The sequence below is a fragment of the Cucurbita moschata genome, unplaced genomic scaffold (assembly GCF_002738365.1).
Source record: "Cucurbita moschata cultivar Rifu unplaced genomic scaffold, Cmos_1.0 Cmo_Scf00030, whole genome shotgun sequence".
Lineage (NCBI taxonomy): Eukaryota > Viridiplantae > Streptophyta > Magnoliopsida > Cucurbitales > Cucurbitaceae > Cucurbita > Cucurbita moschata.
The window spans coordinates 2,370,478-2,396,128 of NW_019268546.1; the positions used below are offsets into that span (position 1 = coordinate 2,370,478).

Consider the following 25,651-nt stretch of genomic DNA (forward strand, 5'->3'; position numbering starts at 1 on the left):
AGGGAGAGAATGTCAGAACCATACTAAAAAAAATGTAGGTTGTGATCACCATGTGCAGACACAATAGAAGATGAGATATGATTGATTTCCGTCAAGCCATGTGAGAGCTGAGATAGACAAATGCCATGATGGATCGAGAAAGATGGGGCATCATCCAATACATGAAGAAGGACGTGCATTAAAGTCAAGCGTAGGGTTGAGTGAGATTGGAGGTAACAAGTAGACAAGAGTGTCAAAGACAAGCTCAAATAAGGGTCGAGTCAGTCAACATTTGACTTTGAGCCAAGAATCGTTACCTTAAAATTCTAATAAATCTAATCTCAGTGTTAAACATGTAAATCATTTCCTTAATTACGCTAATTCAACCATCTAATTGTAATTACCTATTCAATATTAATTCAATCTAAACTTTGTGATTTTAGATCCTAACTTCTCCTTAATAATAATACGTGGTCGGTGACTTTCTATTTTATTTTTAAAATTTAGCATATATTAAATATTATAATAGTGCTAACCACACCTTTAATATTTATGATTAAGCAACCTTAAACACCTAAGGTTCTACCAGAAGTTGAACCTAGGTCGAAGTCCAAAGTGCTGACTACTGCACTAGTAATTTTATAATGAAATCACATTAATACTCTTTAAAATTCAAATACAAATTTATTGAAATTCAACCCGACTTTTATCCACCTTTATCATGAAACGTGGTGCCAACCCTAAAAAATGAACTATCCAGTCTATGTCTACAAGTCAAATTTAAAAATAATTTTAGAGTATTGCTTAAATTTACAAAACATGCCACTAATAATATTAAATTTAATTTTTAGGTCAATTTTAAATCTTAAATTTACCAAACATGCCACTAATAATATTAAATATTTAAATTTAATTTAACTCATAAAAAAATATTTAAAAAGCTAGAATATGAAACGTACAGTATTACCCTTAATTTAAAAAAAAATATGTCTTTGCTAAATTAATTTTAAAATTTTAAATGGATGATAAGTCTTAATTTTTTAATAAATTGTTTTAACCTTTTTAAACTTTATTTAATTTTAAAATACAATAAAACTAAATTAACATCAATAAGTCCATTAGTTATTAATTTAATGTCCATCACACTAAAAAATTAAAATTTAAAATTTAAAATATATACATTAAAAACACCCATTACTATCTTATTTTATAATTATTAAACTCCAAAAATTAATAAAAAAAAATTATTTAAAAGTATAATAAATAGATTAATTTGCAAATTAATTTTCTAAAAAATAATAATGAATGGTGAACGTGAAAGCCACTGGTACGATAATAACGGCCACGCTCAGAGCCCGGCCATAGTTAGCTTCGGTACGTTGCTAATTTATTTATTTATTTATTGTCAATTTTTTCCAACTATATATATCTCAGAGCCATAACCAAATCGACATGTGAGACTGATGAGCAACTAGAAGAACGAAGAAGAAGAGAAGAAAACTTTGCCGCTAATCGAAATTCGAAGTTCCGTTGTTGAAGCTTGAAAATGTCGTGGCAAACTTACGTCGATGATCACCTCATGTGTGAGATCGAGGGCAACCATCTCACCTCCGCCGCCATCATTGGACATGACGCTAGTGTTTGGGCGCAGAGCGCCTCTTTCCCTCAGGTTATCGCCATATTCGATTTCGTTTGTTGTGTGTGTGATTCTTTGTTACGTTATCGCTCTTGTTGAGAGAAATTCAATTGGAATCTGGTCTTATAATCGGAATTTTGTTTTGTTTTGATTTGATTTGTATCAGTTCTTTATTTTTTGTTGATTTGATTTGAGCGGAGATGGAATTCGTATGATGATGAGACCTCTGTTCTATTCGGGCAGAGCGCCTCTTTCCCTCAGGTTATCGCCATTTTCGATTTCGTTTGCTGTGTGTGTGATTCTATGTTACTTGATCTCTCTTGTTGAGAGAAATTCGATTGGAATCTGGTCTTATAATCGGCATTTTGTTTTGTTTTGATTTGATTTTATTTGTATCAGTTCTTTATTTTTTGTTGATTTGATTTGAGCGGAGATGGAACTCGTATGATGATGAGACCTCTGTTCTATTCGGATAAATCATCTGTTGCAGTGATGGATGATGAGGAATATACGATTTTCATTTTCTTCTCTCTTTTGGATAATTAAACTGATTAATCGTAATCTCCAAGGTTAAGATCAGGAATTCATAGAGTAGAAACTGAAACAAATATTAACCGCAAGGTTTTTCCTGATTAATAGTTTATGAAGAATTGCATTCTTTGACGCGTTTGATTTTCCTTCTTTTTTTCCCCCTTTTTTCCTTGTCGTTGCCGATTCGTGCGAGCCTGATGTGACTACTAGTTTTTGAATCGTCATGCCGTATGATTTGATCTTGTTTTTAACATGCTTGAGGCATTTTAATTTTGCAATTGTATGGTAAATACTCATTGCAGTTTAAGCCGGAGGAGATTGCAGCGGTTATGAAGGATTTTGATGAGCCTGGATCTCTTGCCCCAACTGGTTTACACCTTGCTGGAACCAAATACATGGTTATCCAGGGCGAGCCTGGAGCTGTTGTTCGTGGCAAAAAGGTTCCATTTTCTGATCACTTTTTTTAACGTCCATAGTTTTCTTTTATTCTTAGATCTTATGAGAAGTTGTTGTACTTTATAGGCTTACTCAACTTCCCTGATTTTTCTTAATTTAGTCCTTAATTTCTTAAATCCCCAGCTTAACCATTAACATCCTTACCTATAATACTATTGTTTATCCAACATAAACCTAATTTAGTTTGTTAACTTTTCAAAAAAAATCTATTAGCAAATGGATAAATGTATAAAATTGTATCATTTTATTACATATGAACACATGAATAGAATTGAATGGATGTCTGGGACATTTCCACTTGATTATAGTTTTGATCTATTGTAAGAAATTTGATTTAAATCAAAGTTTCTTTCTTAATTGTGGATCAAACTAGGTTGATTGACAGGGGATTTATAGTGTAAATGGCATATTGATGTGCATTATTACATTATATAGCTTCTCTTTGTAAATTTTATCAGTTAGAGAACCTGATTGAGAAATTTTAACGATTATAATTTGGTTTTTAGTTTTGTGCACTTGAAATTCTATTTTTAAACTGAGAAAGAAGATTATAATGATACAAAATCAGGTTCTAATGCTAGACTTAGCCTGTTTTCCATTGCATTGTTCGTGAATTTTGATCATTGGATAGGGCGCTGGTGGAATCACTGTGAAGAAAACAGAGAAAGCTGTGATTATTGGTATATACGATGAACCTGTGACTCCTGGACAATGCAATATGGTGGTGGAAAGGTTGGGAGATTACCTGATCGAACAGGGTCTGTAGACCTTGCTTGACCTCCCTCCCTCCTCCTCACCTCCATTTTTGCTGCTTTCAAAATATTGTTTGTTCGTCTTCCATTCTCTGCCCATTTCATTTGAATCACCGCCCTATGCGTTATTTCTATGTATGAGTTCTTCCCATTTCTTTAGTGTTTGAATTTTTTCTTCAAATGCTTATTAACTTCTGAATGATATAAATTTGCGATACTATTGCTCCTTCCATCCATCATTTAGTTATGTAAAATTCTCAATTATAATGTGACCATCTGTTTGAATAGTTTCTGATTCTTGATTATTATTGAGTGATAAATTATGGGTTTAGGGTTTTATTTTGAATTCAAAAACATAGAATATATGTATGGAGATTTTTTTTTATTTTTTTTTTTATGATAAGAGTAGAATATTAGAATGAAGACGGAAGAAGGAATGGTCTGGGAAATGAAGCCCACGAAATAATGTAGATTCCCTTTTTGGAATAGGCAACTGAATAAGAGGGAGGAAAAAACAAACAATTTTTTTCAAAAAATATATTATCTTTTATCGCTTCATATTTGAAAATTGAAATATAATAATTTAGTGATATTCCTGGATGGATAAGGATTCAATTTCAAATTCCCACCATTATTATTTGTTTTGTCCTGTAAAATCATTGAATCTATCTTTTCTATTCACTGCCCGAAGAAGATATATATATATATATATATATATGATTTATTTTCATCATAAAAAGTAGTACCATCGTTAAGACTGTGAATTTAAAATTAAAGTTTAATATAAATTTTTTTAATTTGTGTGTCCTCTAATTTCTATGGTTTTCTTTCTATCCCGTAAGACTTGTTTTTTTTTTTTTCTATTGTTTTCTTTTTATTTTGAATGAGTCACAATAACCCACTCCAATGGTGTGTCTTTCTATTAATACGAATTTTTAAGTTGTTGAGAAAAAAAGGAAAGCAGAGGAAATTTTCGGTATAGCGGTGAAATGCATAGAGATCGGAACACGGCGACAGCACTCTGCTGGACTGACACTGACTGAGAGACGAAAGCTATGGGAATGAATGGGATTTGATACCCCAGTAGTCTTAGTCGTAAACGATGGATACTAGGTGATGTGCGTATCGACTCGTGCAGTGTTGTAGCTAATGCGTATCAACCCAAGCGAAAGGGAGTACATTCGCTAGAATGAAACTCAAAGGAATTGACGAAGGCTCGCACAAGTGGTGGATCATGTGGTTTAATTCGATGCAAAGTGAAGAACCTTACTCGGGCTTGACATGGTGCGAATCCTCTTGAAAGAGAAAGGTGGTGCATGGCTGTCGTTAGGGTTAAATCATTATGTGAAAAAGTTTATTTCAATATTTTTTGACTTCCTAAAACATCTGGGTTTTATGAGAACCATTCGAATAAAGTAATATAGTGATTCAAAGGGTTCTCGATGTCTTTTATTATCACACCATTTTTTAGTCATTTTTTATAGGCGTTAACATTGACACTTTTGAACGAAACAGTAATGAAGCTCAAATTTGTAAACACTTTCATTTTTGGGTCATTTTAATAATAAAAAAAATCAAATCTAGGCATAAGTAGCAACTCATTTCTTATTTCGGTTGAAAAAATGATCCAATCCTCATTCAATTCTCTCTACTCTCGATAACATTAATCCAAAAATTCAAACCCTCAATTTATGCATTAAATTTCACCGAAATAGAGTAGCAAAAGTAACCCACCTATAACTATTTCCGTTCAAATATGGTCTACAAATCTATATGGTCCAATTCCTACCATACTTTTAATGCCAAAGATACATTATTTTCTAAAAAAATCATAAATTAAATATTAATTCGAATTGGACCATTGTGGGCTGATGAATGGGCCTAATCTTAATTAATGACCAATCAAACCCCGTACGGCCAATTATAAGTCTAATTACATTAATTAATCACATTTTTTGTCCCCACTTTTCTTGAACTAATCACTTATTTCAGACAAAAAGTATGGATTTTTCAGAATTCAAATTCAAAAAATTAAATTAATAATCCAATCTTTTAGTGCTTGCCACATGCCCACAATTCAAACCCCAACGCTTAATCTTTTATTTTATTACACAATTATTAGATTATATATATATATATATATATATGACGAAAGCATGGCCTTAAAAGACTTCAAATCTTTTTCTATTAATTAATTTTATTCATTTTCTTGAACAAATCAATTTCCTTTTTTTTATTGTTTTTTTTTAATTAAATAAAGGCAAAAAAAAAATTGTGTCTTTAATGTTTGAATCAGAAGAGACATACCGGAAAATTCGGGGAAATTACTTGTTTAATGTTGTTATAGCCGTTTCTTTTTCAGAATCTTTTATACCCTTTCGATTCTGCAATTCTCAAGTTTCTTCTGGTTAATCGAGGGTGTTTTTGGTATTTCACCTACCCGATTTGAATTTTTGAACTCTCATGTGAGCTGGGTTTGGTTGTAAGATTCATTTTTTTTTCATTCATTGTTGTTATTGGTCTCTATGGACGTTAATGCTTTGGAATCGAGCTTGTTCCATTGTGGTAATATATTGTAGGATTTGCAATCGTTAAATATCTTCTTAAATAGGTTGGACATTAAATCCATACTCGACACCTAGTTTGACACATTTGTTGCGAGGTCTCATACCAGTTAGGAAAGAGAACGAAACATCGTTCACAAAAGGGTTTTAAAAACTTTGAGTGGAAGTTCGAAAAGGAAAGCCTAAAAAGGACAATATCTGCTCGTGGTGGGTTTGGGCTGTTACATATGTTCTTTCACTGTTCTTATTCGAATCTTTACTCTCTAGCTCGAGCATGGAAACACCCTACATGTTTTTATAGATATATCTTGACCAAAAAATCGGAGATTTAAAATTTTGAACGAAAAATGAGAGGAAAGTAAGGGTTTGATCTCCAAGTTGTTTGGGTGAAGTTGAGTGTTTTTTAAGGTTGGTAATCCAAAGACATACCATAATCATGTCAGGAAGCTTAAATCCTTAAAAATTTGGAGTTCATTTGAAGCAAACAATCTCCAAAAAGTGTACCTTTTTTTTTTTTTTTTTACTTTTTTATACCAATCATGGGATTAAAAGGAAGTGGTAAAAAAAAGGAATTTACAAGCTCCCTTTGTTGGGTATTTATCTCATTCATTCATTCATTCATTGAAATTTAACAGTAAAAAGTAAAAATGTGAAGTAGAAAAAAGAAAAGCTTTGATTTGAGACAGATTTCAGCTTCTTCTATCCCATTCTTGATTTTAACAAACAAACAAAAAAAAAAAAAAAAAAAAAAAAAACAAGAACAGATCACTCAAAAATCATATGATGTTTCTTCATCTTCATCCTGTTCTTCATGTTCTTCATGTTCTTGCAGAGTTTGGTTGCTTGGTCTCTGCATTCTTACACTGCTTAAGCTGTTTCTTGCTGCCATTATTTCATTCAACGACAGCTTCTTCTTGGATCCTGGCTCTGGCCTTTGTTTTGGGGCACTTTGAGACCTCAATTTCGCCTTAAACGATTGAGTGTTCGCCATATAATTCGGGCAGTTCATGTAAGGCCTAAAGAAGCTGTCGCCGCAGACACTCTTTGATGGGGTAACTGACATGTTCGTTGAGGCGAATGAATTCGATAGCCGAGGCGTGCTGTGAGCTGTAGGGAACTTGCAGTCTTCGCCCATCAAGCACCATTCGAAATCTCGATGCACATTGTGACAATCAAGCGTAAAAGTGCGAGGTCGATTCGAATATGGCAATGGCGAAGTGATTGCTTGAAGAGGTGCTGCTTCGTCTCCTCCATATTCGGACAATGTAGAGATGTACCTACGAGACTTTGATCGGGTTCGGTAAGTGTCGATTTCGACGATTTTTGGGCTCTCGTCCAATGAGTTGATGGAGGTTTCATAAGATGATGCTATAGACAATCTCTTACTATGAAATTCACTTCTTGTTTCATCCAAACGTTCCTGAAAATTCAAGAACCAAGTTAGAATTCATAAATCAAATGGTTATCAAATAGGGCCGATTTAGTTTTCGATATCGAATCTTACCGCAGATTTCCGAGGCCGAATCTCGGGAATAAACCTATTTTCTTTATTGAAAGATCGACGAGCTCTTTGAGTTCTAAGGGCAGTTTGAGCTCTAAAAAGTGCCTGCATACTGTGAAGAGTTGCAGCAGCTCGTTTTCGGACGAGAAATCCTCGAACGACAGCCTGCAACTTAACGAGTCCCTTGAGAGCTCGTAGAGCTTTTCGAGCCTGACCGTAAACAAACAAACAACAATTGAGAACTTTAAAATGGATCAAAAGTGTTTGAATTTATTACTGTTTCATTGAAAGAGGTTGTACTGTTTCATTCAGATTATGAACTACTTTTACCAGACAAAACAGGATGAAAAGATGAAAAAATAAGGTAAAAAGTACAATTATTCCATAAGAAATAACCTTTGTATTTGGTAAAAACTGAAGTATTTTACTTACCAAATAGCCTTTAAAGACTGTTTGAATCTTGACAGCAGCCCATCTATCTCTTCCAGTAGTATACAGAGGACCTCTTCTTTGGCTTGTCAGCCGGACAACGGCGACCGCCGCCTGAGCCGCGGCGACGGCAGCATCAGCAGCAGCAGCAGTAGCAGCCGCCACTGCAATTGCGTGCTTGTTCTGCTCTTTCTCCGAATCAGAAATGTAAGAACTGAACCAAGCCGAATCTACAGCCACAGTTGGCGGCGGCGTTTGGCCGGAATCTCTACCGGACTTCGCAAAACTCCATCTTTTCTTCTCCTTTCTGTCGGAAACCACCGGCGTTGGTTTTGAATCGGAATTCCCAGATGGGTCTTTGTCTTTCTTGATTCCCAACAGACCCTTCAACCATCTGGTAGCTTTCCCCATGTTTAGAGAGAGAAAGAAGGAAACCCACAAGAAAAATGACGATCCTAGAGAGAGAAAAATGGCTCAAAAGGTAAACATTATGTCAAAACTCCAAGGAGATAGACGAACAGGTGTAATATAAGGAGATAGACAGAGAGAAAGCTCTGTTATGAACTTGACATGTTGCAGACACAGAAGTGATTAGCAAACACAAAGCATCTAAATAGCTTCATTTTTAAACCAAAAAACAGAGGAAGAGAGAGAATAAGGGATTTTGGGGTTTTTTTTTCTTCTTTTTATTCTGACAGCATCTCGTGAAAAAAACTGCATTACAAGACAAAAAAAAAACGTCACACAAAGCTTTAGAGAGAGAGAGAAAAAAAAAGAAACGGAAAGAACTTTTGAAATCTTTGAACTTTAAATTCAGAGGATCGTAAAAAACACCAACCCCCACCTTCTGGAATTCAAGAAAATGGCGAAATCCTCCAATGGGTACTCTGTTTTTCTCTCTCTAAAAAGTAGCCTAGATTTTAAAAAAGCTCAGAGAAGATCAACAATGGCTGCCAATGGCGATGAGAGAGAAGAATAGCTTTCCCTTTACAGAAGCAGAGCTATGGTTCGTAGCTTCACTTTTGGATCAGTAAACAGAGGAATAGAAACAGAGTATTCAGAACAAAATTTCCATCAATGAGAACTGCTCTGTTTTTTCCTCTGTTTTCAAAGCGAAGGGATCTTTCTAAAACAAGTACATTAAATCGCAATCCAGAATGTACTGATTCAACTAAACACACAGTTTTAAAACGAAGGGGGAATTGCCCGATTTTTGGGATTTTAAATCTTTTTTTTTAATTAAAGATTTATTGGCTAATTTTGGAATGGAAAAAATAGTGTTATAAATTAGTGTCAAATGTACGGTCCAGATTCTTTTGGATTTTTAATTTCAAATTTTGAATGGTGGAGATCAGAGCAACGTTAAGATACAGAAATAAATAATTTAATATTCAAATTTAATTATTATTGTTATGTTATTATGTTAAAAAAATAATGAGATATGATATGGAGATCTTCATTTTGATTTTACACTCATTATTCCTATTTTACACTGTAATTAATATTTATAATTATATTTTTGGAATATCAATTATTTATTTCTTTTTTTTTAAGTCTATATGTATATATATGTATGTATATATATGTATCTAAAGAATGTTTGTCAATTAATCATGGATATACTATGTTAATCAACATTATTAACTGATTATTTTGAAAATTAAGAATATTTGACAAACAGTGATGGGTTGTGATGTGTAAATGTTTGGTTTTTGTTGAGTTTTATAAAATTTTAGTTATTGATGTTTCGTGTATTATAAATAAGTTTGATTTTTTAAATAATTAAAAGAATAATCCAATTCATCGGAATCAAGAAATAGAGGGTTAGGTTGCAAACTCTATTTGGGTTGCTCGAATCACCCACTTAACCAACTTGAAATTTAGGGCTAGTCTAAAAGATTTATCAATCTAACTCAAAAGATTTTGTCTTGAACGATGGTGTGTTTGCCGTATAATTTGGGCAAGTCATGTAGGCCTAAAGAAGCTCTTGTCGTGACCCTCTTTGATGGGGTCACCGGCATGTTGGTGGAGGCGAATGAATTTGATAGTTGGGACATGCTGTGAGTGGTAGGGAACTTGTAATCTTCGTCCATCAAGTACCATTTGAAGTCTTGATGTACATTGTGACAATCAAGTGTAAACGGGTGAGGTCGATTTAGACATGGCAACAACGAAGAGATTGGTTGGAGAGGTGCTGCTTTGTCTTCTCCATAATCGGATAATGCAGAGATGTACCTACGAGACTTTGATCGAGTTTGATAGGTGTCGATTTTGATGATTTTTGAGAGTTGATGCAGATTTCATAAGATTATGATATAAATAATTTCTTATTATGAAATTCACTTCTTGTTTCATCAAAACGTTCTTGAAAATCCCAAAGAAATAGGAACAAAGTTAGAGTTTCACTCATCTGTTTGTTAATCATTAGACGAAAACTAAATAAATCAAATGGTTATCAAATAGGGTCATTTTGATATCGAATCTTACTGCATACTTTCGAGGTCAAATCTCAAGGATAAACCTATTATATTTATTGAAAGATCGATGAGCCCTTTGAGTCCTAATGACCGTTTGAGCTCTACAAAAGGCTTGCATACTGTGAATAGTTGCAGTAGATCATTTTCTCGCGAGAAATCCTCTAGCCACAACTTGCAATTTAACCGGTCCCTTGAGCTCTAATGGCTATAAAAAAAGACTTAGAGTTCCACTCATCTGTTTGACAATTATTTTGTGAAAAATTAAATAAATCAAATGGTTATGAAATGGGCCGGGTCCAATTTCAGGGATAAACCTATTATATTTATTGAAAGATGGACGAGTGAGCTCTAAAAAGAGTTTGCATAACGTGAATAGTTGCAGCAGCTCATTTTCAATCTTTTAATGATAGCCATAAATTTAACTAGTCACTGTCACTCTTAGAAATATAAAGAAACTTAGAGTTTCCCTTATCAGTTTGATATCATTTGGCAAAAACTAAATAAATCAAATGATTATCAAATAAGGTGGTTTTGGTTTTGGTTTTCGATATCCAATCTTACAACAGAATTTTCGGGATCGAATTTCAGGGATAAAACCTATTCTTTCTATTGAAAGATCAACTAATTTTTTTAATTTTATAAAATTTTAGTTATTAATATAATAAATTTGGTTTTTTAAATGATTTAAAAAATAACCAAAAATCCAAGAGAAAAATAGAGAGTTAGGTTGAGAACTTTATTAGAATTGCTGAGTTACCAATGTAATCAACTCGAAATTTAAGGTTGGTCTAAAAGATTTACCAACTCAACTCAAATCGTGTACACCCAGTTCTAGAATTATATTGTTATCGCCGGAATTTCAACCTCGAACTTCACTTGGAATTTAAAATAATTTATGTGATTTTGATTAATGCACTTTTTTTCCCTCAACTTTTAAATTAATCTAAATCACAAAATAAATAACTTTTCTAAATCACTATTTTTTTAAATTCATAATTTTCGTTTGTCTAAAATAAAACAAAATAATAAATATATATTTTTAAAAATTGATTATTTATTTTATTTTATCAATAATCCAAATGAAAAAAAAAAAAAAGGAAAATGACATGTTTTTTTATTAGGAAAAAGAAAAATAAAATGAAGAAATCAAAAATAGAAATTATCAAGTTTCCGCCGCTGCTTTCACCCACACGGCCGCCCCGATCTTAAATTCTTAACCGACGATTTCACCTCAGCTTTCTCTCTCTTTCCGTTCCTCCGCTTCCAATTTCTCTTGGTATTCCTCATTCCAATTTCGTTTTTGATTTTGTATTTCTTACCTTTTCCTTTGCCTCAACTTCCATATCTTGCTGTCTCAATTTGAGTTTCCATTCGCGATCTGTATTTCTGGGAGTTTTCGACTTCAAAAGAAAAAAAAAAAAAAAAAAAAAAAAAAAAACCCAACAGCGATCAAAAGGCCATACAATCATAAGAACAGGATACACTTCTATTATTATATTTAAGTTGAACAAATTCTTTACGTAAATCCTTTCATCCGGCCCCAGGCAATATAACAGACAGGAAGAGTTAAGTAGAAGCTTAAGTAGATAACAATTGGGTCTAACCGTAACTTTAAATTCAACGGTCCATCCTTCAACTGTACAAGTATTCACTCGTTCCATCATCAACTCCCTCACTTAAACAAAGTACCAACCAACCAACCAATAAAACTATTTGCATGAGGTCGTTCAACTAACTTCACATTGCATTTTCAGCTGGTTGGGACTGGTAGGTGCGCCGCCTTAACTGGGACTCTGTCGATGGCTGTTGTAAGAAGATTTTGGTCGGATCATGTGGGTCCACATATCTGCAAGTTAAACACCAAAAACATAATCAAATGAAAAATTTTAACTTGACCGTGAGATCGAATTTGACGAATGATAACTTACGCATGTCTCATCATTTCATCGACAGGAGTTTGTGCTGCCTGCAATGGATCGACTCGAGGACCTGCATTCGTGTATTGATTGTATTGCCTCACTGAAGACAGCAGGTTGAAGAAGAGTGGTACAAAGGTACCACATCCCCCTTCCTTGAACAAAATCTTAAACGAGTGTGTCGAATAGAGAGCTCTGTGCTGGTCATCAGGCACCACCTGTGAGATAAGCTATTGATTAAGCTGCCTGAAGTGGGACTCGGGACACACTAAACAANGTTGATTTCTTCTTGTTCGATCTCCATCGCTGTTATTTCATCCAGGTGTGATCTTTTGCGGGTTGTGGTTTCGTTCTGGTTGAGGGATGGTTTCATCTTTAGTTTCAGGTTTAGGGCATTGAAAATTTTAGATTCTTGTTCTCCAATTTTAGGATTATTTCGGGGAACCTTCTTTTTTGTTTGCAATACGTGATGGGTAGAGCAGAGTATTCACCGTTAACTGCGAAACAAGCGGTGCCGAAGTGCCATGGTGTGACACAGCCAATATCGTTGGCAGGGCCCTGTGACGCTGACGTGCAAAGAAACAAGGAGTTGGAAAAGGTTTTAATTGATAATTTGCGGCTGTTTTTTGTGCATGATCCGAAATTAGGTTGGTTGATTTTGTTTTTTGTTTATCGTGTAATAGTTTCTGGTTGATTCTGGCTTGTACGAAAGCAAAGAGGAATCTGCCAAGAGAGAGGAGGTTCTTTGCCGGATAGGACAGGTGATGAACTTTAATCTGTCGAACAAAATCTTCAGTATCTTTTCCTCGTTGTCGATGGTGAGTTATCTAAGAGTTACAATTAGGGATGGAACTTAGGAAGAGGAAGAAAAATTATTGCACAGCCACGATCTTAGACGCAAGTTCGATGCTTATGTCTATAATGTTGGATATGTTTGACGCCATTTTACATACAGACAATGACTTATGACAGTGATAGATTGGTTTATGTTTATATCAGTTTATCAAATGATGATTTTCCTAATAGTATGGTCATTTTGACAATTCGAATCTCTGCAATTGTGAAGTATTCAGAGTGAAAGCTGCGACTTGCTGCAGTGGTCGATATTTTACTATTTTGCTCCTTTAACTTCCTATTTTATCTCTCTGACTAATGTGTTTGTCTATTTCCCTTCTCTTTTTATACTTCTCTAGATTGTGAAAGACTGGGTAAAACAGCTTACTCGCATAAAAGGTTATACAGATCAAATGGTGGAGGATGCAAATGCTGTGATCTTTACTTTTGGTTCCTATCGTCTCGGGGTATGCACAATTATTGCACTGCTATTTCTTCTCCATGATCTGTAAACAGTTTCAGTGCCTTTGCCATTACACTTATATGCCTTCAATTCTATGGTGCACCTGTCCCATGTAGCGTCTTAGTTAATTTATAGTCTGTTGCTATGATTGCATTTCTTTTTTGGGTGGTGAGGGAAGAAACAATTCGTGAGTAACTCACTAAGAGACCGGGGATAAGTCATCTATCCCCCTTTCACAGCAAGTTAAGTTACATAAACGGCAGAAGGCATAAGCTAGGATAGGTAAAAACCAGATCCTTCACCTCACCATCCACCATTCTAAGAGGCCTCTCCAAAAGGTTTGGACTGCTACCTAGCCAAAGTTTCCAGCACGAGTCAAAGTGATGTCAACCCATATAATCTTATTCTTCCCAGAAACCACTCTTGGTTACTGTTTTCAGAATGTTGTAGAATTGAGCTTTCCCTCGACAGATATAGTTCAAAGACCAAATTTTGGTCACAAAAATTACCTCTTCTAAGCAGTTATTGTATAGCAGCTGCCAAGGTTTTTGTGTGATTTGTCCTCAGCCGAAATCCTTTGTAACACCTCTATAATATTGAAAATGTGAAATGTTTTCCTTTTTTTCCTTTTTCGTTTTCATGTATTACATACCTTATGGGGCTTTTTACATTTGTTTCGTACTTGTCAATCGGTTGTTGCATGGGTTTGTGTTGTTGTAGGTGCATGGACCTGGAGCTGATATAGACACGTTATGTGTTGGGCCATGCTATGTGAACAGGGAGGTGAGTGTTAGATGTGAGTTATTTGGTTCTCTTACTTATGATGGTTTTATAAGAATATAATCCTATATCTGTTTTTATTTTTTTCAGGAGGATTTCTTTTATATATTACACAATATTTTGGAAGAACTGGAAGAAGTGACTGAGTTGCAGCCAGTTCCTGATGCTCATGTCCCAGTGATGAAATTCAAGTTTGATGGAATATCTATTGACCTACTTTATGCTAGTATATCTTGTCTGGTTGTGCCTGAAGTAAGTGGCAGTTGACTCTTGTTCATTATCTTGTTGCAAAACATTGCCTAATTGTATTGCTTTTGAACATATCATGTTCTATTTGACCTTCCTTGTGGTATGGCTGTGAAAATTGTGTTTGTTTTTTGTTGTCACTGTTTACTTTTAGGATTTGGATATCTCTGACGTGTCTGTCCTGTATAATGTTGATGAGCAAACTGTTAGAAGTCTTAATGGTTGTCGGGTTGCTGATCAAATTCTAAAGCTTGTTCCAAATATTGAGGTGAGTGGCTTTCTATTTTACAGCCTTCTTTTTGTGAATTTCTTGCACACTAAAATTCCTGTCTGGAAACTGTAATCCCCATTTGTTTCATCCTGTGTACGCAGAATTTTCGAACAGCACTTAGATGCTTGAAGTTTTGGGCAAAAAGGCGTGGTGTTTATTCAAATGTGAGTTTGTCTTTTAATACTGTGTATATATGGCTGATTAGTTGATACATTTCTTTCCTGCTTTAATACTCTTATCACATGCTTGAGCAGGTTACTGGATTTCTTGGTGGGGTAAACTTGGCACTTCTTGTGGCACGGGTTTGTCAGCTTTATCCAAATGCAGTACCAAGTATGCTGTTGTCTCGATTTTTCAGAGTCTATACCCAGTGGCGTTGGCCAAACCCTGTGATGTTGTGTGCAATTGAGGAGGATGATCTTGGGTGTTCTGTATGGGATCCTCGTAAAAATCATCGCGATAGAACTCATCATATGCCTATTATAACACCTGCATATCCATGCATGAATTCTAGCTACAATGTTTCAACAAGTACACTCCGAGTTATGATGGAACAGTTCCAGTTTGGTAACAGAGTTTGTGAGGTAATGCATCCATACATTTCTAAGTTTTACGTGGTTACTAATTAATAGGCAGAGATTAAGAGTATTGAAGGCATTTCCTGTTACTTTAATTGTTTGTGGAAATTTCAATTCATCAGGAAATTGAGCTGAATAAAGCACAGTGGAGTTCTCTTTTTGAGCCGTATTTGTTTTTTGAAAGCTACAAAAACTATTTGCAAGTTGATATAGTAGCAGCTGATGCTGATGACCTACGCACTTGGAAAGGATGGGTAGAGTCTCGGCTTAGGCAGTTAACATTGAAGGTATTCTTTTTTTACATTCAAATGAATTATGGTAATGATGATAATACTGTTTCTCAACTATGAAGCATTTCTGTTCTTGAATTGAATTAAACTTTCAGGTAATAGGAATGTCTTCCCTTTGCTGATGGTTTTCGTAATTGTGTGCAGATTGAGAGGAATACTAACGGAAAGTTACAGTGTCATCCTTATCCACATGAATATGTCGACACATCCAAGCCATGCGCCCATTGTGCGTTTTTCATGGGTCTGCAGAGGAAGCAGGGAGAGATAATTCAAGAAGGGCAGCAGTTTGATATACGTTCAACAGTTGATGACTTCAAGCATAATGTAAATATGTACATGTTTTGGAAGCCAGGAATGGAAATCTTTGTTTCTCATGTCCATAGAAGGCAGATCCCTCTTTTTGTGTTTCCAGAAGGTCATAGACCTCGTGCTTCAAGGGTATCAGCTTTGCAACGTTCTGATGGACCAAATCAAGAAGATGTACAAAATTGTAGGAGTGGCAGTGGTGAGAGATACCTTAAGAGAAAAAATGATCTCAATCGAATTGAAGGAGAGCATGGTTTTCCTGAAAAACGACGGTCTATTAGTCCTAGAAGGCAGGATTCAGTTTCATCCAACATCAGTCAATTTTCAAATAGTGCTTCTTCTGAGCATCCGGAAGCTGATGTTGAAGCTAAAACTATTGATGAGAAGAATAGAATGTGTCAGACGATCACTCGGGAAACTGAAGAGTTGACTTTTGGTGTCTCTAGTATTGGTAGTGGTTCTTCAAGGAAAGAATCTAGAAGTGTAGAGAGTGACAAAGGGTGTACAAAAGAGAAACTTGAGTCAGAAAAAATTCCTCGTATCGAAATTGGACATAGATGTGCATCTAATTCCAGTGTGATCACTACCTTAGCAAGTGAAAGTAGTTCCTGCGAGAATGTCGGGTTCGCTGCGGGTAGTAGTGAAGGAAATGCTGGGAGCATAGAAGGAAGTGCTGATGAAAGTAACAATCCAGGGACACCTGTGGTTGATTCGTGCGAGGCAGATTCTGAACTTCAGTTGGAGAACAGTCGTGTAAATGGAGATATCATGCATATGGAGCCAAAGGTGTGGGCTTTCATTCCTTTTATTGGTTATCTTTGATTTGACATGGTCCTTTTTGTATACTACCTTACAAGTTTTCATTTTATTCTGGTTTGACATGTGAAGCCAAATGCTGCGCTTGAGTTGGCATTAAATCCTGGAGGTGGGGTTAAAACAGAAACCATCCCGAACTCAGTGATAAGGCATGTTATCTTTTAAAGAAAGATTCAAATGCTATTTCTGAGCTCTGCTTATATATTGTTTTGTCTTTATACTTCTCTTCCTTTCTTTTTTTGGTGTGTGTTTCCAATGTTTTTACCAGATTGAGTATGGCCTCAACAGCGTAAGAGGAGAAAGATGAATAAGAACTCTCTATATGACGGTCTAATCCCACCTTTGTGAATCCATTTTGGCCAAAGAAGACATGGAAGGAAGGAAAGAAAGAAAGAAAGGAAGAAAGAAAGCCATTCGGGGTAAGTGTTATTTGAATTGCTGGCCTTGGCGTGTCATTCTTTTGTTTTTTGTTTTTTGTTTTTTTTTTAAGTGCCCACATTTTTTATGCCTACAAAATGCACCATCACTGCGGATCAGAAAAATTATTAAACAGAGTGAAAAGTCCGTTGTACTGATTATTATACTCGTTGCACTTATGATGATTTCAAACAAAACTGGTCTTCAAGAGCTTTGTGAGCCTCAAAGGGGCTTCCCTTGGCTTGTTGGGATTCTTGCTAATTTACATTGTTTTGGCTGCTGAATTGAGTGCTAGCTACCCCATCGTTGGACTTCGTCGTCATCGTCATCGTCACCCCGACCTCACTAGTCATTTGTAACATATCCATATCCATATCCATATCCATATTCATATTCATATCCACGAACCCTTGTGTTAATTATGGTGACGAGGGAGGTCTCGTCTTTCTATCTTTTCTTTCTTTTTCTTTTCTAGCTTATTGAGATTGGAATGGGATTAAGTTTTTAGATTTATGAACAAACTACCTGACTTGGTGTTTCTTGACATCGATTGTAATCTACCAACTATTTGTGTTAATACAGACAACTATGTCAGCTTCTCTATCTCTATCTTGATTCTGCAAGTTTTTTTGTTTTCAGCTTTTGGAACAATCAGTAGATATTTGATGCTTGAAATATGATATTGAGTTTATAAGGTTTTTGTTTGAATAAATATGTGCTGTGCCGTGCTGTGCTGTGCATGGTGTATATTTTCAAAGATGTCTCTATGTGACGTCGTTGATATATGATCGAACAGCGCTCGGGCACAGAGCACGTTGGCTACAAATATCTGTTTGTTTTTACTTTTGAATTCTCATAAGCTTTTCTTACAGAGTTTTGAAATTTTGTTTTACAATTTGATGTTTCTGTTTTAATTGGTGGGGTAATTTGAGTTGGTTGTGGAAATTCTAATTTATTTATTTTAACCTCGTGCTTAAATTCTAATTAATCACTTTTAATGATTATATTTTTTGGTGTAAACAATTCATTCATGCTGCTCCAATTGGATTTCATTAATTAATTGAAAAATATTTTATTCTTAAAAGGCATTTATTTTTTTATTAAATAAAAAAACATAATAACATGACTTTCTGAATTTAATTAAAAGACATTTATTTTAATTAAAATTCTGATAAAAGGCCCTTCAATTACCCAACAAATATCAATCATTTTAAATTATTATTCTGGAACTTTTTTATTACAAAAGAACAAAAAGTTAATAAATACATTAATATATAACGAGAAATATTTTTGCAGTCGAAAACCTTTTCTTTTTTAAGTTAAAAAGATTATAAGAATAAACTTAAAAATCCAAATGTGAAAAAAAATTGAAGGGTGTTAAGAATATTTCTTTTTTGAAATTTTTAAAAAAGATTAATAAATAAAATATAAAGTTTGAATGGTATTTTTATAATTTAACGTAGTAATAATAATAAAAGAGAAAAAAAAGGTAGTGGGGGCAATGATGATGTTTTGAATACTTGAATTTATTACCGTCAACCAAAGCGCGTAACCTAATATAATATCTGAGGCATGTTGGTAGTGAGTTCTAATAATTAACCGATGATTATAAGTTTAGGAATACATTTTCATTGATACGAGACTTTCTGAAAAAGCAAAAATGAAAGTCGCAGGAGCTTATGTTCAAATTAGACAATATCATACCATTTCAGAGGTTAGTAATTCCCAACAAAACAAACACCGAAAAATACGAAAAACGATTGAGGCTTCAAATATTAATACAAATTTGACCTGCAAAGTTTTATTGTTTGAAAATACTAATAATAATAATAATAAATAGACATAAAAATCCCAAGTGGAAGTGCTCCAAATTCCTCACCCCTCTTCGGTTTTTTCAGTAATTTTAGTCCATATAGCTATGAGTTTCCATTTGATCTTTTGGTCGGCATCACCTTTCATTGCCCACTATCCACATAAACCAATACTAAATATACGATCTTCGAGCGTCAAATCTTCTCCCTCAGTAGATCTTCTATATGGATAATACACATTCCAGTTCAACGAGCCTTATTCTAATTGTTTTGTTTCGAACCAAACCACAGAACGGTTCGTCCTATTCTAATATTCACGACCAAAAAATACAGAATTCTCTTTCAGGTAGGTCCGGAAAGGAGAGGGAAGGTTGGAATGCCAATAAGCATCTATTATTGAATTCACCCAACCCGATAATACCTCATTTTTGGAACGTCATGTGCCAAAATCACTGAATGGGTAAGTCGCCAATATTCACTAACATTTTTTCATTGAATATTTTAATTGGTTTGTTAGCTTGACAAGCAGAATTTGAATTCTTTTACATCTTTCCACATGCAACATCGAGAGGAGAAACGTTGAAAAATGTCAACTTGAACATAGCTCATTAATCAAGACGTACGTGTTTTTGTTTGACTAAAACGTCACGAGTTCACATTCCTATAAGACGAAAGTGGCAGAAACTTTTATAAATTGGCACTGCCAAACCCACAACCCCATCAACATTGTTCTTCTTCTTCTTCTGCTTCTTCTTCTTCACCAAATAAACCCTTTTTTCCAGTCAAAATCTCCATATTGCAGCTTCCACTAATTTCATGGAACCCCTTTTCCCCACAGCCCACAGTACGTAAATCTTCTTCTTCTTCCTCTTCTTCTTGTTCCTATTTTGAGTGATTTTCTCAAAATGGGTGTTTTTGTATCCCTCTGTTTTAAGCTTAACTTGTGTTTGTTTGCCAAAAAAGCCTCTTTTTTAACAAAATTTGGCTGATTTGTCAAACATGTAGACAAGGTAAATTGTCAGGCACACAGGGTAAAGCCCAGGCACTTAAAACGACTGCGTTTCAGTTTACTTAAACATCATGCAAATAATTAAAAAAAAAGAATGAAGATTAGAATTCATAAAGTTTGTACCTTTTTTTGTTTTTTTATCTCCTGTGTTGTTTTTAGGAAGCTTTTATGAGTCATTATAGGAACTATAGACAGCTTATAAACAAAAGCTTATACCATATATTATATTTGTAATATAAACAATCTTAGCTAGATTGTAATGTTGGATGTGATTAAGCGGAAAGAGCTTGATCTTCGACTCTTATCTTTTGTATCTCTAATTCTTTTTTTTTCATGAAATTAGTGAAGCAAAATACTTATTCTATACACAATGTGGAGTGTAGATTCCATCATATGTATATTAATTTTAGTTCAACAATGCGAAGTGGATATTCAGTTCCATCATCTAGATACCAATTTAGTAATTTTATATGACTTACATTTGTTAGATTGAGAAAAGAAAAATATATCTTAATTTAAAAAATGATTTATAATATGTTACCAAGTTAAACTAATTAGAGAAAATAACAAATAAATTCTCGATATATGATATATGTCAATGAAGTAATCAACCAATTAAAAGAAATTTTTATCATTTTTGGGTATTTTGAGCTCGTTAAATGGTTTGTTTGTCCCGGTTATTGTAGCACATGTCTCATTGTGAAAATAAGAAAGACATGAATATCTAATGTTTTTAATTACTTCATTCTAATTTAACGGTTATTTTCTATATAAAACTTTTAATTGCTACTAAAACATGAGTTGTGCTTGTGATATGTTACTTAATCCAATTCAGTTGCATGAGTTGTTCTTTTAGAAAAGAGCGATACACTCAACTAATTTTTAATAACAAAATTTAATAAGACATCGTCCTTTTTCTCTCGAATAATAAAACATACGTCTTGTAAACATCAAAGATAAATAGAAGTGGAGAGCGATGACACTAGAAAAAAGTACTAGTGGTTAGAACAAACTTGCATAGTTCAAAATGCAATGAAGTTGTGAACATCAAAAATAAATAGAAGCGGAGAGCGATGACACTAGAAAAAAGTACTAGTGGTTGGAACAAACGTGCACCGTTCAAAATGCAATGAAGTTGAAGAGACAGGACATTTTTTAACGATGTTGAGAATTAATAGAGAGTTTTTATGCGCATAAAATAGGAACCAGACCACGAAATCCAAAAAAAAATTCATTTATGTTACGATAAAAGTGAACAAAAAGTTGGAAAGATGTATTAAAAGTTCCGTTAATTTCGGGAAAGACATAAGAGACATGATGACTTGATATTGCCTTTGATTACCTTCTTCTAACTCATAATCACAATACATCTATTCGAGTGTTGAATTTTAACAACCACTAAAAACGATATTTGCACATTATCGTAGGACTTAATCCAATCCCTTACAGCACGACGAGATGCCTAAAACAACACCCAAATATCATAATATCATAAAGAACAATATCTGAATTATGAATAAAGTTCATTATAGTTTTCTCCATTGATAAATACAAGCATTCATGAAATTCCTCAGTCACAAGAAAGGAATCATTAAGGGGAACTGAAATTTTTGATGAGAACTGATTAGATAGGCTATGGATATTAGTGTCTGAAACATGCATGGATTTGCATATAGCTTTAGCGAAAATGGCAATAATGGTGGGTCAAAGTGTCTTCAAAAAGTGCTTTTGTTTTACCAATTTCATGTACATGCAAACTCAAAGAAGCCATCAATAACAATGTAAAAGGAAAATAAGATACTTTAATCACAACATTAAACTTAAAAGATGAACATCTAATTGTTTTGATTTGTTTTATATGGAAAAAAAATGCACAAAAACTCTACTTTTATCTCAATCTCTCTCTGAGAAAACTTAAAAGTTTTAAAAGTTGTAAAGAATCTTTTAAAGGTGGGTATTTGGATCGTAAGTCAAAGATAGCATCATAGGAGAATACTGTGATGGTAGTGGTAAAGTGGCGAAAGTCGTGGTAGTGGTGGGGGTGATTGAATTCAATGTGTTGTGTTATGTTTGTATTGATTTGTTTGACAAAAGTTATCTAATCTTGTATTCCTAATTGGTTTTTGATCTCCTAACAAGAATTTGACAACAAAAGACGGGATAGAAAATGAAATTGTATTCGATGTTTTCACTCGAACGAGCGCAAACCACGACACATCAAGGCAGGAGAAAGCCAAGGGCAATAACATTATTAATTTCAAGCATGAACACCTTCAATATACACACAGATGATGAATAAGAACATAGATTTCACTTTATGTCAATAAATCAATCATCAGATCAAGGCACAAGCATGATCTTAGTCCTACATGCTTTTTCATTAGTTTCTAAGGGCTTTGTGAAGGATTTACCTGCAAAGTGAAGCTAGCACACGGCGAGGAGGGAGGAAAGGCCTACGAGAGTGAAGAACAGCCCAATTGTCTATCAGCAAAACATCTCCCTTCTGCCAAGGAATGGCAACAGACTCCTCTTCCAGAATTCTCAAGCAGTCGTAGATGATATCAGCTGGCAATGGAGTACCGTCCCCGAACGTTACGGCCTTTACGGGGTCGTTCCTTGCATCTTCCCAGCCGGTGTATGCTGCAACCATGCTGTTAAACCAAATCTTACGCTGCCGCACTTCGTCGTACTTGATTGCTGGGATTGGACCCATAACAGTTTTCACTCCATCATTTAACCATTCAACCTTCATTCCCAGCTTAGCTGCCCTGTTGAAAGTTCAGAATTGTTAGACAAACTTGTCCAGTGAAGTTCTTGATCAAACTGCAAATAAATCATTTTATGAGATAATACAACAGTTCGAAAGATTAGGCGCAACAATGTTTGATGTAAAACAAGAACATGTAGATTCTAGTAAGACCAAGAGTCATAGGCTCTACTATCACACAGTGAAACATATTTGACAGTCGTGGAAGTCGATCTTCGTCTTTCCAAGCAATTCGATTTCTTTTCCACGACTGTCAAATGTGTTTTTCACCGGTCAACCACTAGTACTATCACGCAGGACTCTGGCAAGTCGATCTTCTTCTTTTCAAGCCATTCTCACGAAGATCGATATCGAATCCTATAGCAGATTACTGGGGTCGAATCGATAAAACCATTCTCTTTATTGAAAAATCGACGAGTTCTTTGAGTCCCAGAGACAGTTTGTTCTAAAAAGGGCTTGCGTACTGTGAAGAGTTGCAACGTTTTCTCACGAGAAATCTCTAACTACAGCCTACAATTTAACCAGCCGCTTGAGAGATTCTAGTTGTTGCAATTCAACATGATTTCAAACAAGTTAAACATCAGTAGATGGCTTGCCAGAGTCCTGACTTTGAAGTAATTTTACTCGCATTCAACTAGCAAGTCTAAGGATGTTATGAATTGAACAAAGAAACAATCAATATTCAATACAAAAAGCTACTTTTCAGCATCAATCCTCTGAGCATTTGAATAGAAAAATTGGTGGGGGTTGTATTTGATAATGAACCTTTCTTCAGCAATGCGCTTGTCGTCAGTCAAGAATGTAGATTTCCAACCACGGCCAATTGGAGATGATGGATCATCATCTTCTCCCAAAATCCTTGTGTAAATTAAACCCTGTTCTTCCAACCTCTGAACAAACTCTGGATATTTCACTTTCACTTTCTCATAAACAACATGACTAAGAACAATGGGTGTTTCTCCCCCACTTGTAGGCTCCACTTCACAATAGAAAAACAATTTGGCAGGAAATTCAGGCACCTGAAACATATAAACGCAACCCAGTTGTTCAATCTCAGACATCACCAACCAAATACAGCATCAACCTATGATTTTCCTTTGTAAAATTCAACTCCGAGGGATCTTATTAGCCAACAGAGTGGTATGCTAGATTCTACTTCGACCACATTCAAGCCATTTCAGAGATCATACTAAACCCTTATTCAAATGGTTAATTCTAAACTACAAACTAAACTAAGCTAATTATTTAGCAATTTTTATGTATAGATATGAAGCAGGAGATCTTGTAGGACTGAGTACAATGAGTACCTGGGCCAATTCGTGATGAAACGGGATCTTCTGGTCCGGCGGAGACTCGTTGGCGGTGAAAACCCGACCAACAACCCTAGTTCGAGGAGCTGCGCCTCCGACGTACGGAAACTCCTCGAAACCAAAGGACTCTACGACGTCGTTGAAGTCAGATGCTGCATCAACCGGAAAACCTCTGAAGAGTACTGCTCCGGATTTGAGAATCAGCGAATCGAGTAATGGTTTCTGGGCCTCGATGGCTCGAGTGAAGGATGAGATGGTGAAAGAAGCTGAAGATGGCGATAAAACTAACGGGAAATAGCTTCCATGGTAGTGTTTCTGGTGCGGAATTTGAATTTCCATGAAATTATCTACCGCCATGGTAGTTTCCGATAAAATTACGGGAACTTCAGCCGCCGCCGCCGCCTGGATTCTGGGTTTGGGTACACGGTGGCACTTGTTATTCACGCGCCGGTTGTTGACGTTCCGCGGTTCTTGCAATGGAGGGAAATGCGTTGGCAGTTTGCCGGGGTTTCACCTGGACGCCGTGTTCGTCCAAGTTCCAGAAGTTCGACGACAACGCGTGTAGGGCTTGGGCCTTGGCGGCTGATGCATTCAATTGGGCCTTGGCGGCTGATGCATTCAAGTTTAAGCCTAATGTTAAGCCTATACAGATTATATTAAGATACACATTAGAGCTCAAATTGCCGTTGCCGTTCGGACACAAAGAGCTCATCAATCTTTGGATAAAGACAATAGGTTTATTTCGAGATTCGGCCTCGAAAGTCTTCCGTAAGATTCGACATCGAAAACCTAAACCACTCTATTTAATAACCATTTGATTTACTTAGATTTGGCTAAATGATTATCAATCAGATCACTGAAACTCTATCATAGTTCCACCACTATCTCAAATCTCTCTTTTTTCTTACTAGCTCGTTTGGCGAGAGTTGCAAAATTCTCTAAAACCATTATAAATAAGTTCATGAAATGTACTCTATTTTAAAAATATTAGAAATAATAAATAAAACTCAATACTACGACACAAGTTATAAAGAGAAGTTGTAAGAAAGAAGACATAATTGTGGAGAATGAGTTTTCGTGAACATACATGGCAATCTCCTAAATGTTGCATGGTCTGGCGTTGGAAACAAGAAATGAAATCTGAAACTGTCTGTCAAAAAATTCAATCTCAATTTACGCCCTTTGCACTAGATCTCTAGATCAAGATTAGTTACTGGCTTTAAGTTATAAATTAGAAGAATAATTGAACTTTAACTTGTGGTTCTGCACGTGTTATAAATTTAATGTGTGAATTGTTTATGAATCGATATGACTATGATATGTTATGTATGTATTATGATATGTGAATGATATGATAACTCTTACGTTATGATGTGTTCAATGATATATATGAGAGATAGGATACGAGAAGGATGCGATAAACGTAATATAACAATATGACAAATATGTGACTGACATAGCGATATGATTAGATTATGTATAGAAAAGGATATGGTTAGGATAGATTGATAG

At 35.0% G+C, this 25,651-nt stretch overlaps 4 protein-coding genes and 1 long non-coding RNA gene across 5 annotated transcripts; 2 read left to right on the top strand and 3 right to left on the bottom strand.

Annotated features, from left to right (window-relative positions):
* Positions 1-1,437: 1,437 nt before the first annotated feature.
* Positions 1,438-3,629, top strand: LOC111464458 (profilin-3-like). The gene is made up of 3 exons (XM_023108664.1): positions 1,438-1,648; positions 2,449-2,586; positions 3,234-3,629. Exons 1-3 carry the CDS (start codon positions 1,526-1,528, stop codon positions 3,366-3,368), a joined length of 396 nt encoding a protein of 131 aa, XP_022964432.1. The 5' UTR covers positions 1,438-1,525; the 3' UTR covers positions 3,369-3,629.
* A 3,014-nt stretch (positions 3,630-6,643) lies between these two features.
* Positions 6,644-8,975, bottom strand: LOC111464315 (protein IQ-DOMAIN 14-like). The gene is made up of 4 exons (XM_023108464.1): positions 8,693-8,975; positions 7,852-8,303; positions 7,423-7,629; positions 6,644-7,338 (listed from the first exon to the last, which is right to left on the bottom strand). The coding sequence occupies exons 2-4, from the start codon at positions 8,257-8,259 to the stop codon at positions 6,688-6,690; spliced, it is 1,266 nt and encodes a 421-aa protein (XP_022964232.1). The 5' UTR covers positions 8,260-8,303; positions 8,693-8,975; the 3' UTR covers positions 6,644-6,687.
* A 2,815-nt stretch (positions 8,976-11,790) lies between these two features.
* LOC111464316 lies at positions 11,791-12,497 on the bottom strand. Its single transcript, XR_002714015.1, has 2 exons — positions 12,254-12,497; positions 11,791-12,171 (listed from the first exon to the last, which is right to left on the bottom strand). It is a non-coding gene; the product is annotated as an uncharacterized LOC111464316 (long non-coding RNA).
* Positions 12,498-12,524: 27 nt separating this feature from the next.
* LOC111464314 (nuclear poly(A) polymerase 4-like) lies at positions 12,525-17,845 on the top strand. Its single transcript, XM_023108463.1, has 12 exons — positions 12,525-12,839; positions 12,925-13,002; positions 13,435-13,542; positions 14,259-14,321; positions 14,409-14,570; positions 14,719-14,832; positions 14,937-14,999; positions 15,090-15,419; positions 15,536-15,700; positions 15,848-16,795; positions 16,898-16,974; positions 17,094-17,845. The coding sequence occupies exons 1-12, from the start codon at positions 12,711-12,713 to the stop codon at positions 17,116-17,118; spliced, it is 2,262 nt and encodes a 753-aa protein (XP_022964231.1). The 5' UTR covers positions 12,525-12,710; the 3' UTR covers positions 17,119-17,845.
* A 4,375-nt stretch (positions 17,846-22,220) lies between these two features.
* On the bottom strand, positions 22,221-24,673 carry LOC111464478 (clavaminate synthase-like protein At3g21360). Its single transcript, XM_023108696.1, has 3 exons — positions 24,137-24,673; positions 23,595-23,848; positions 22,221-22,830 (listed from the first exon to the last, which is right to left on the bottom strand). Exons 1-3 carry the CDS (start codon positions 24,494-24,496, stop codon positions 22,470-22,472), a joined length of 975 nt encoding a protein of 324 aa, XP_022964464.1. The 5' UTR covers positions 24,497-24,673; the 3' UTR covers positions 22,221-22,469.
* Between the last annotated feature and the right edge of the window lie 978 nt (positions 24,674-25,651).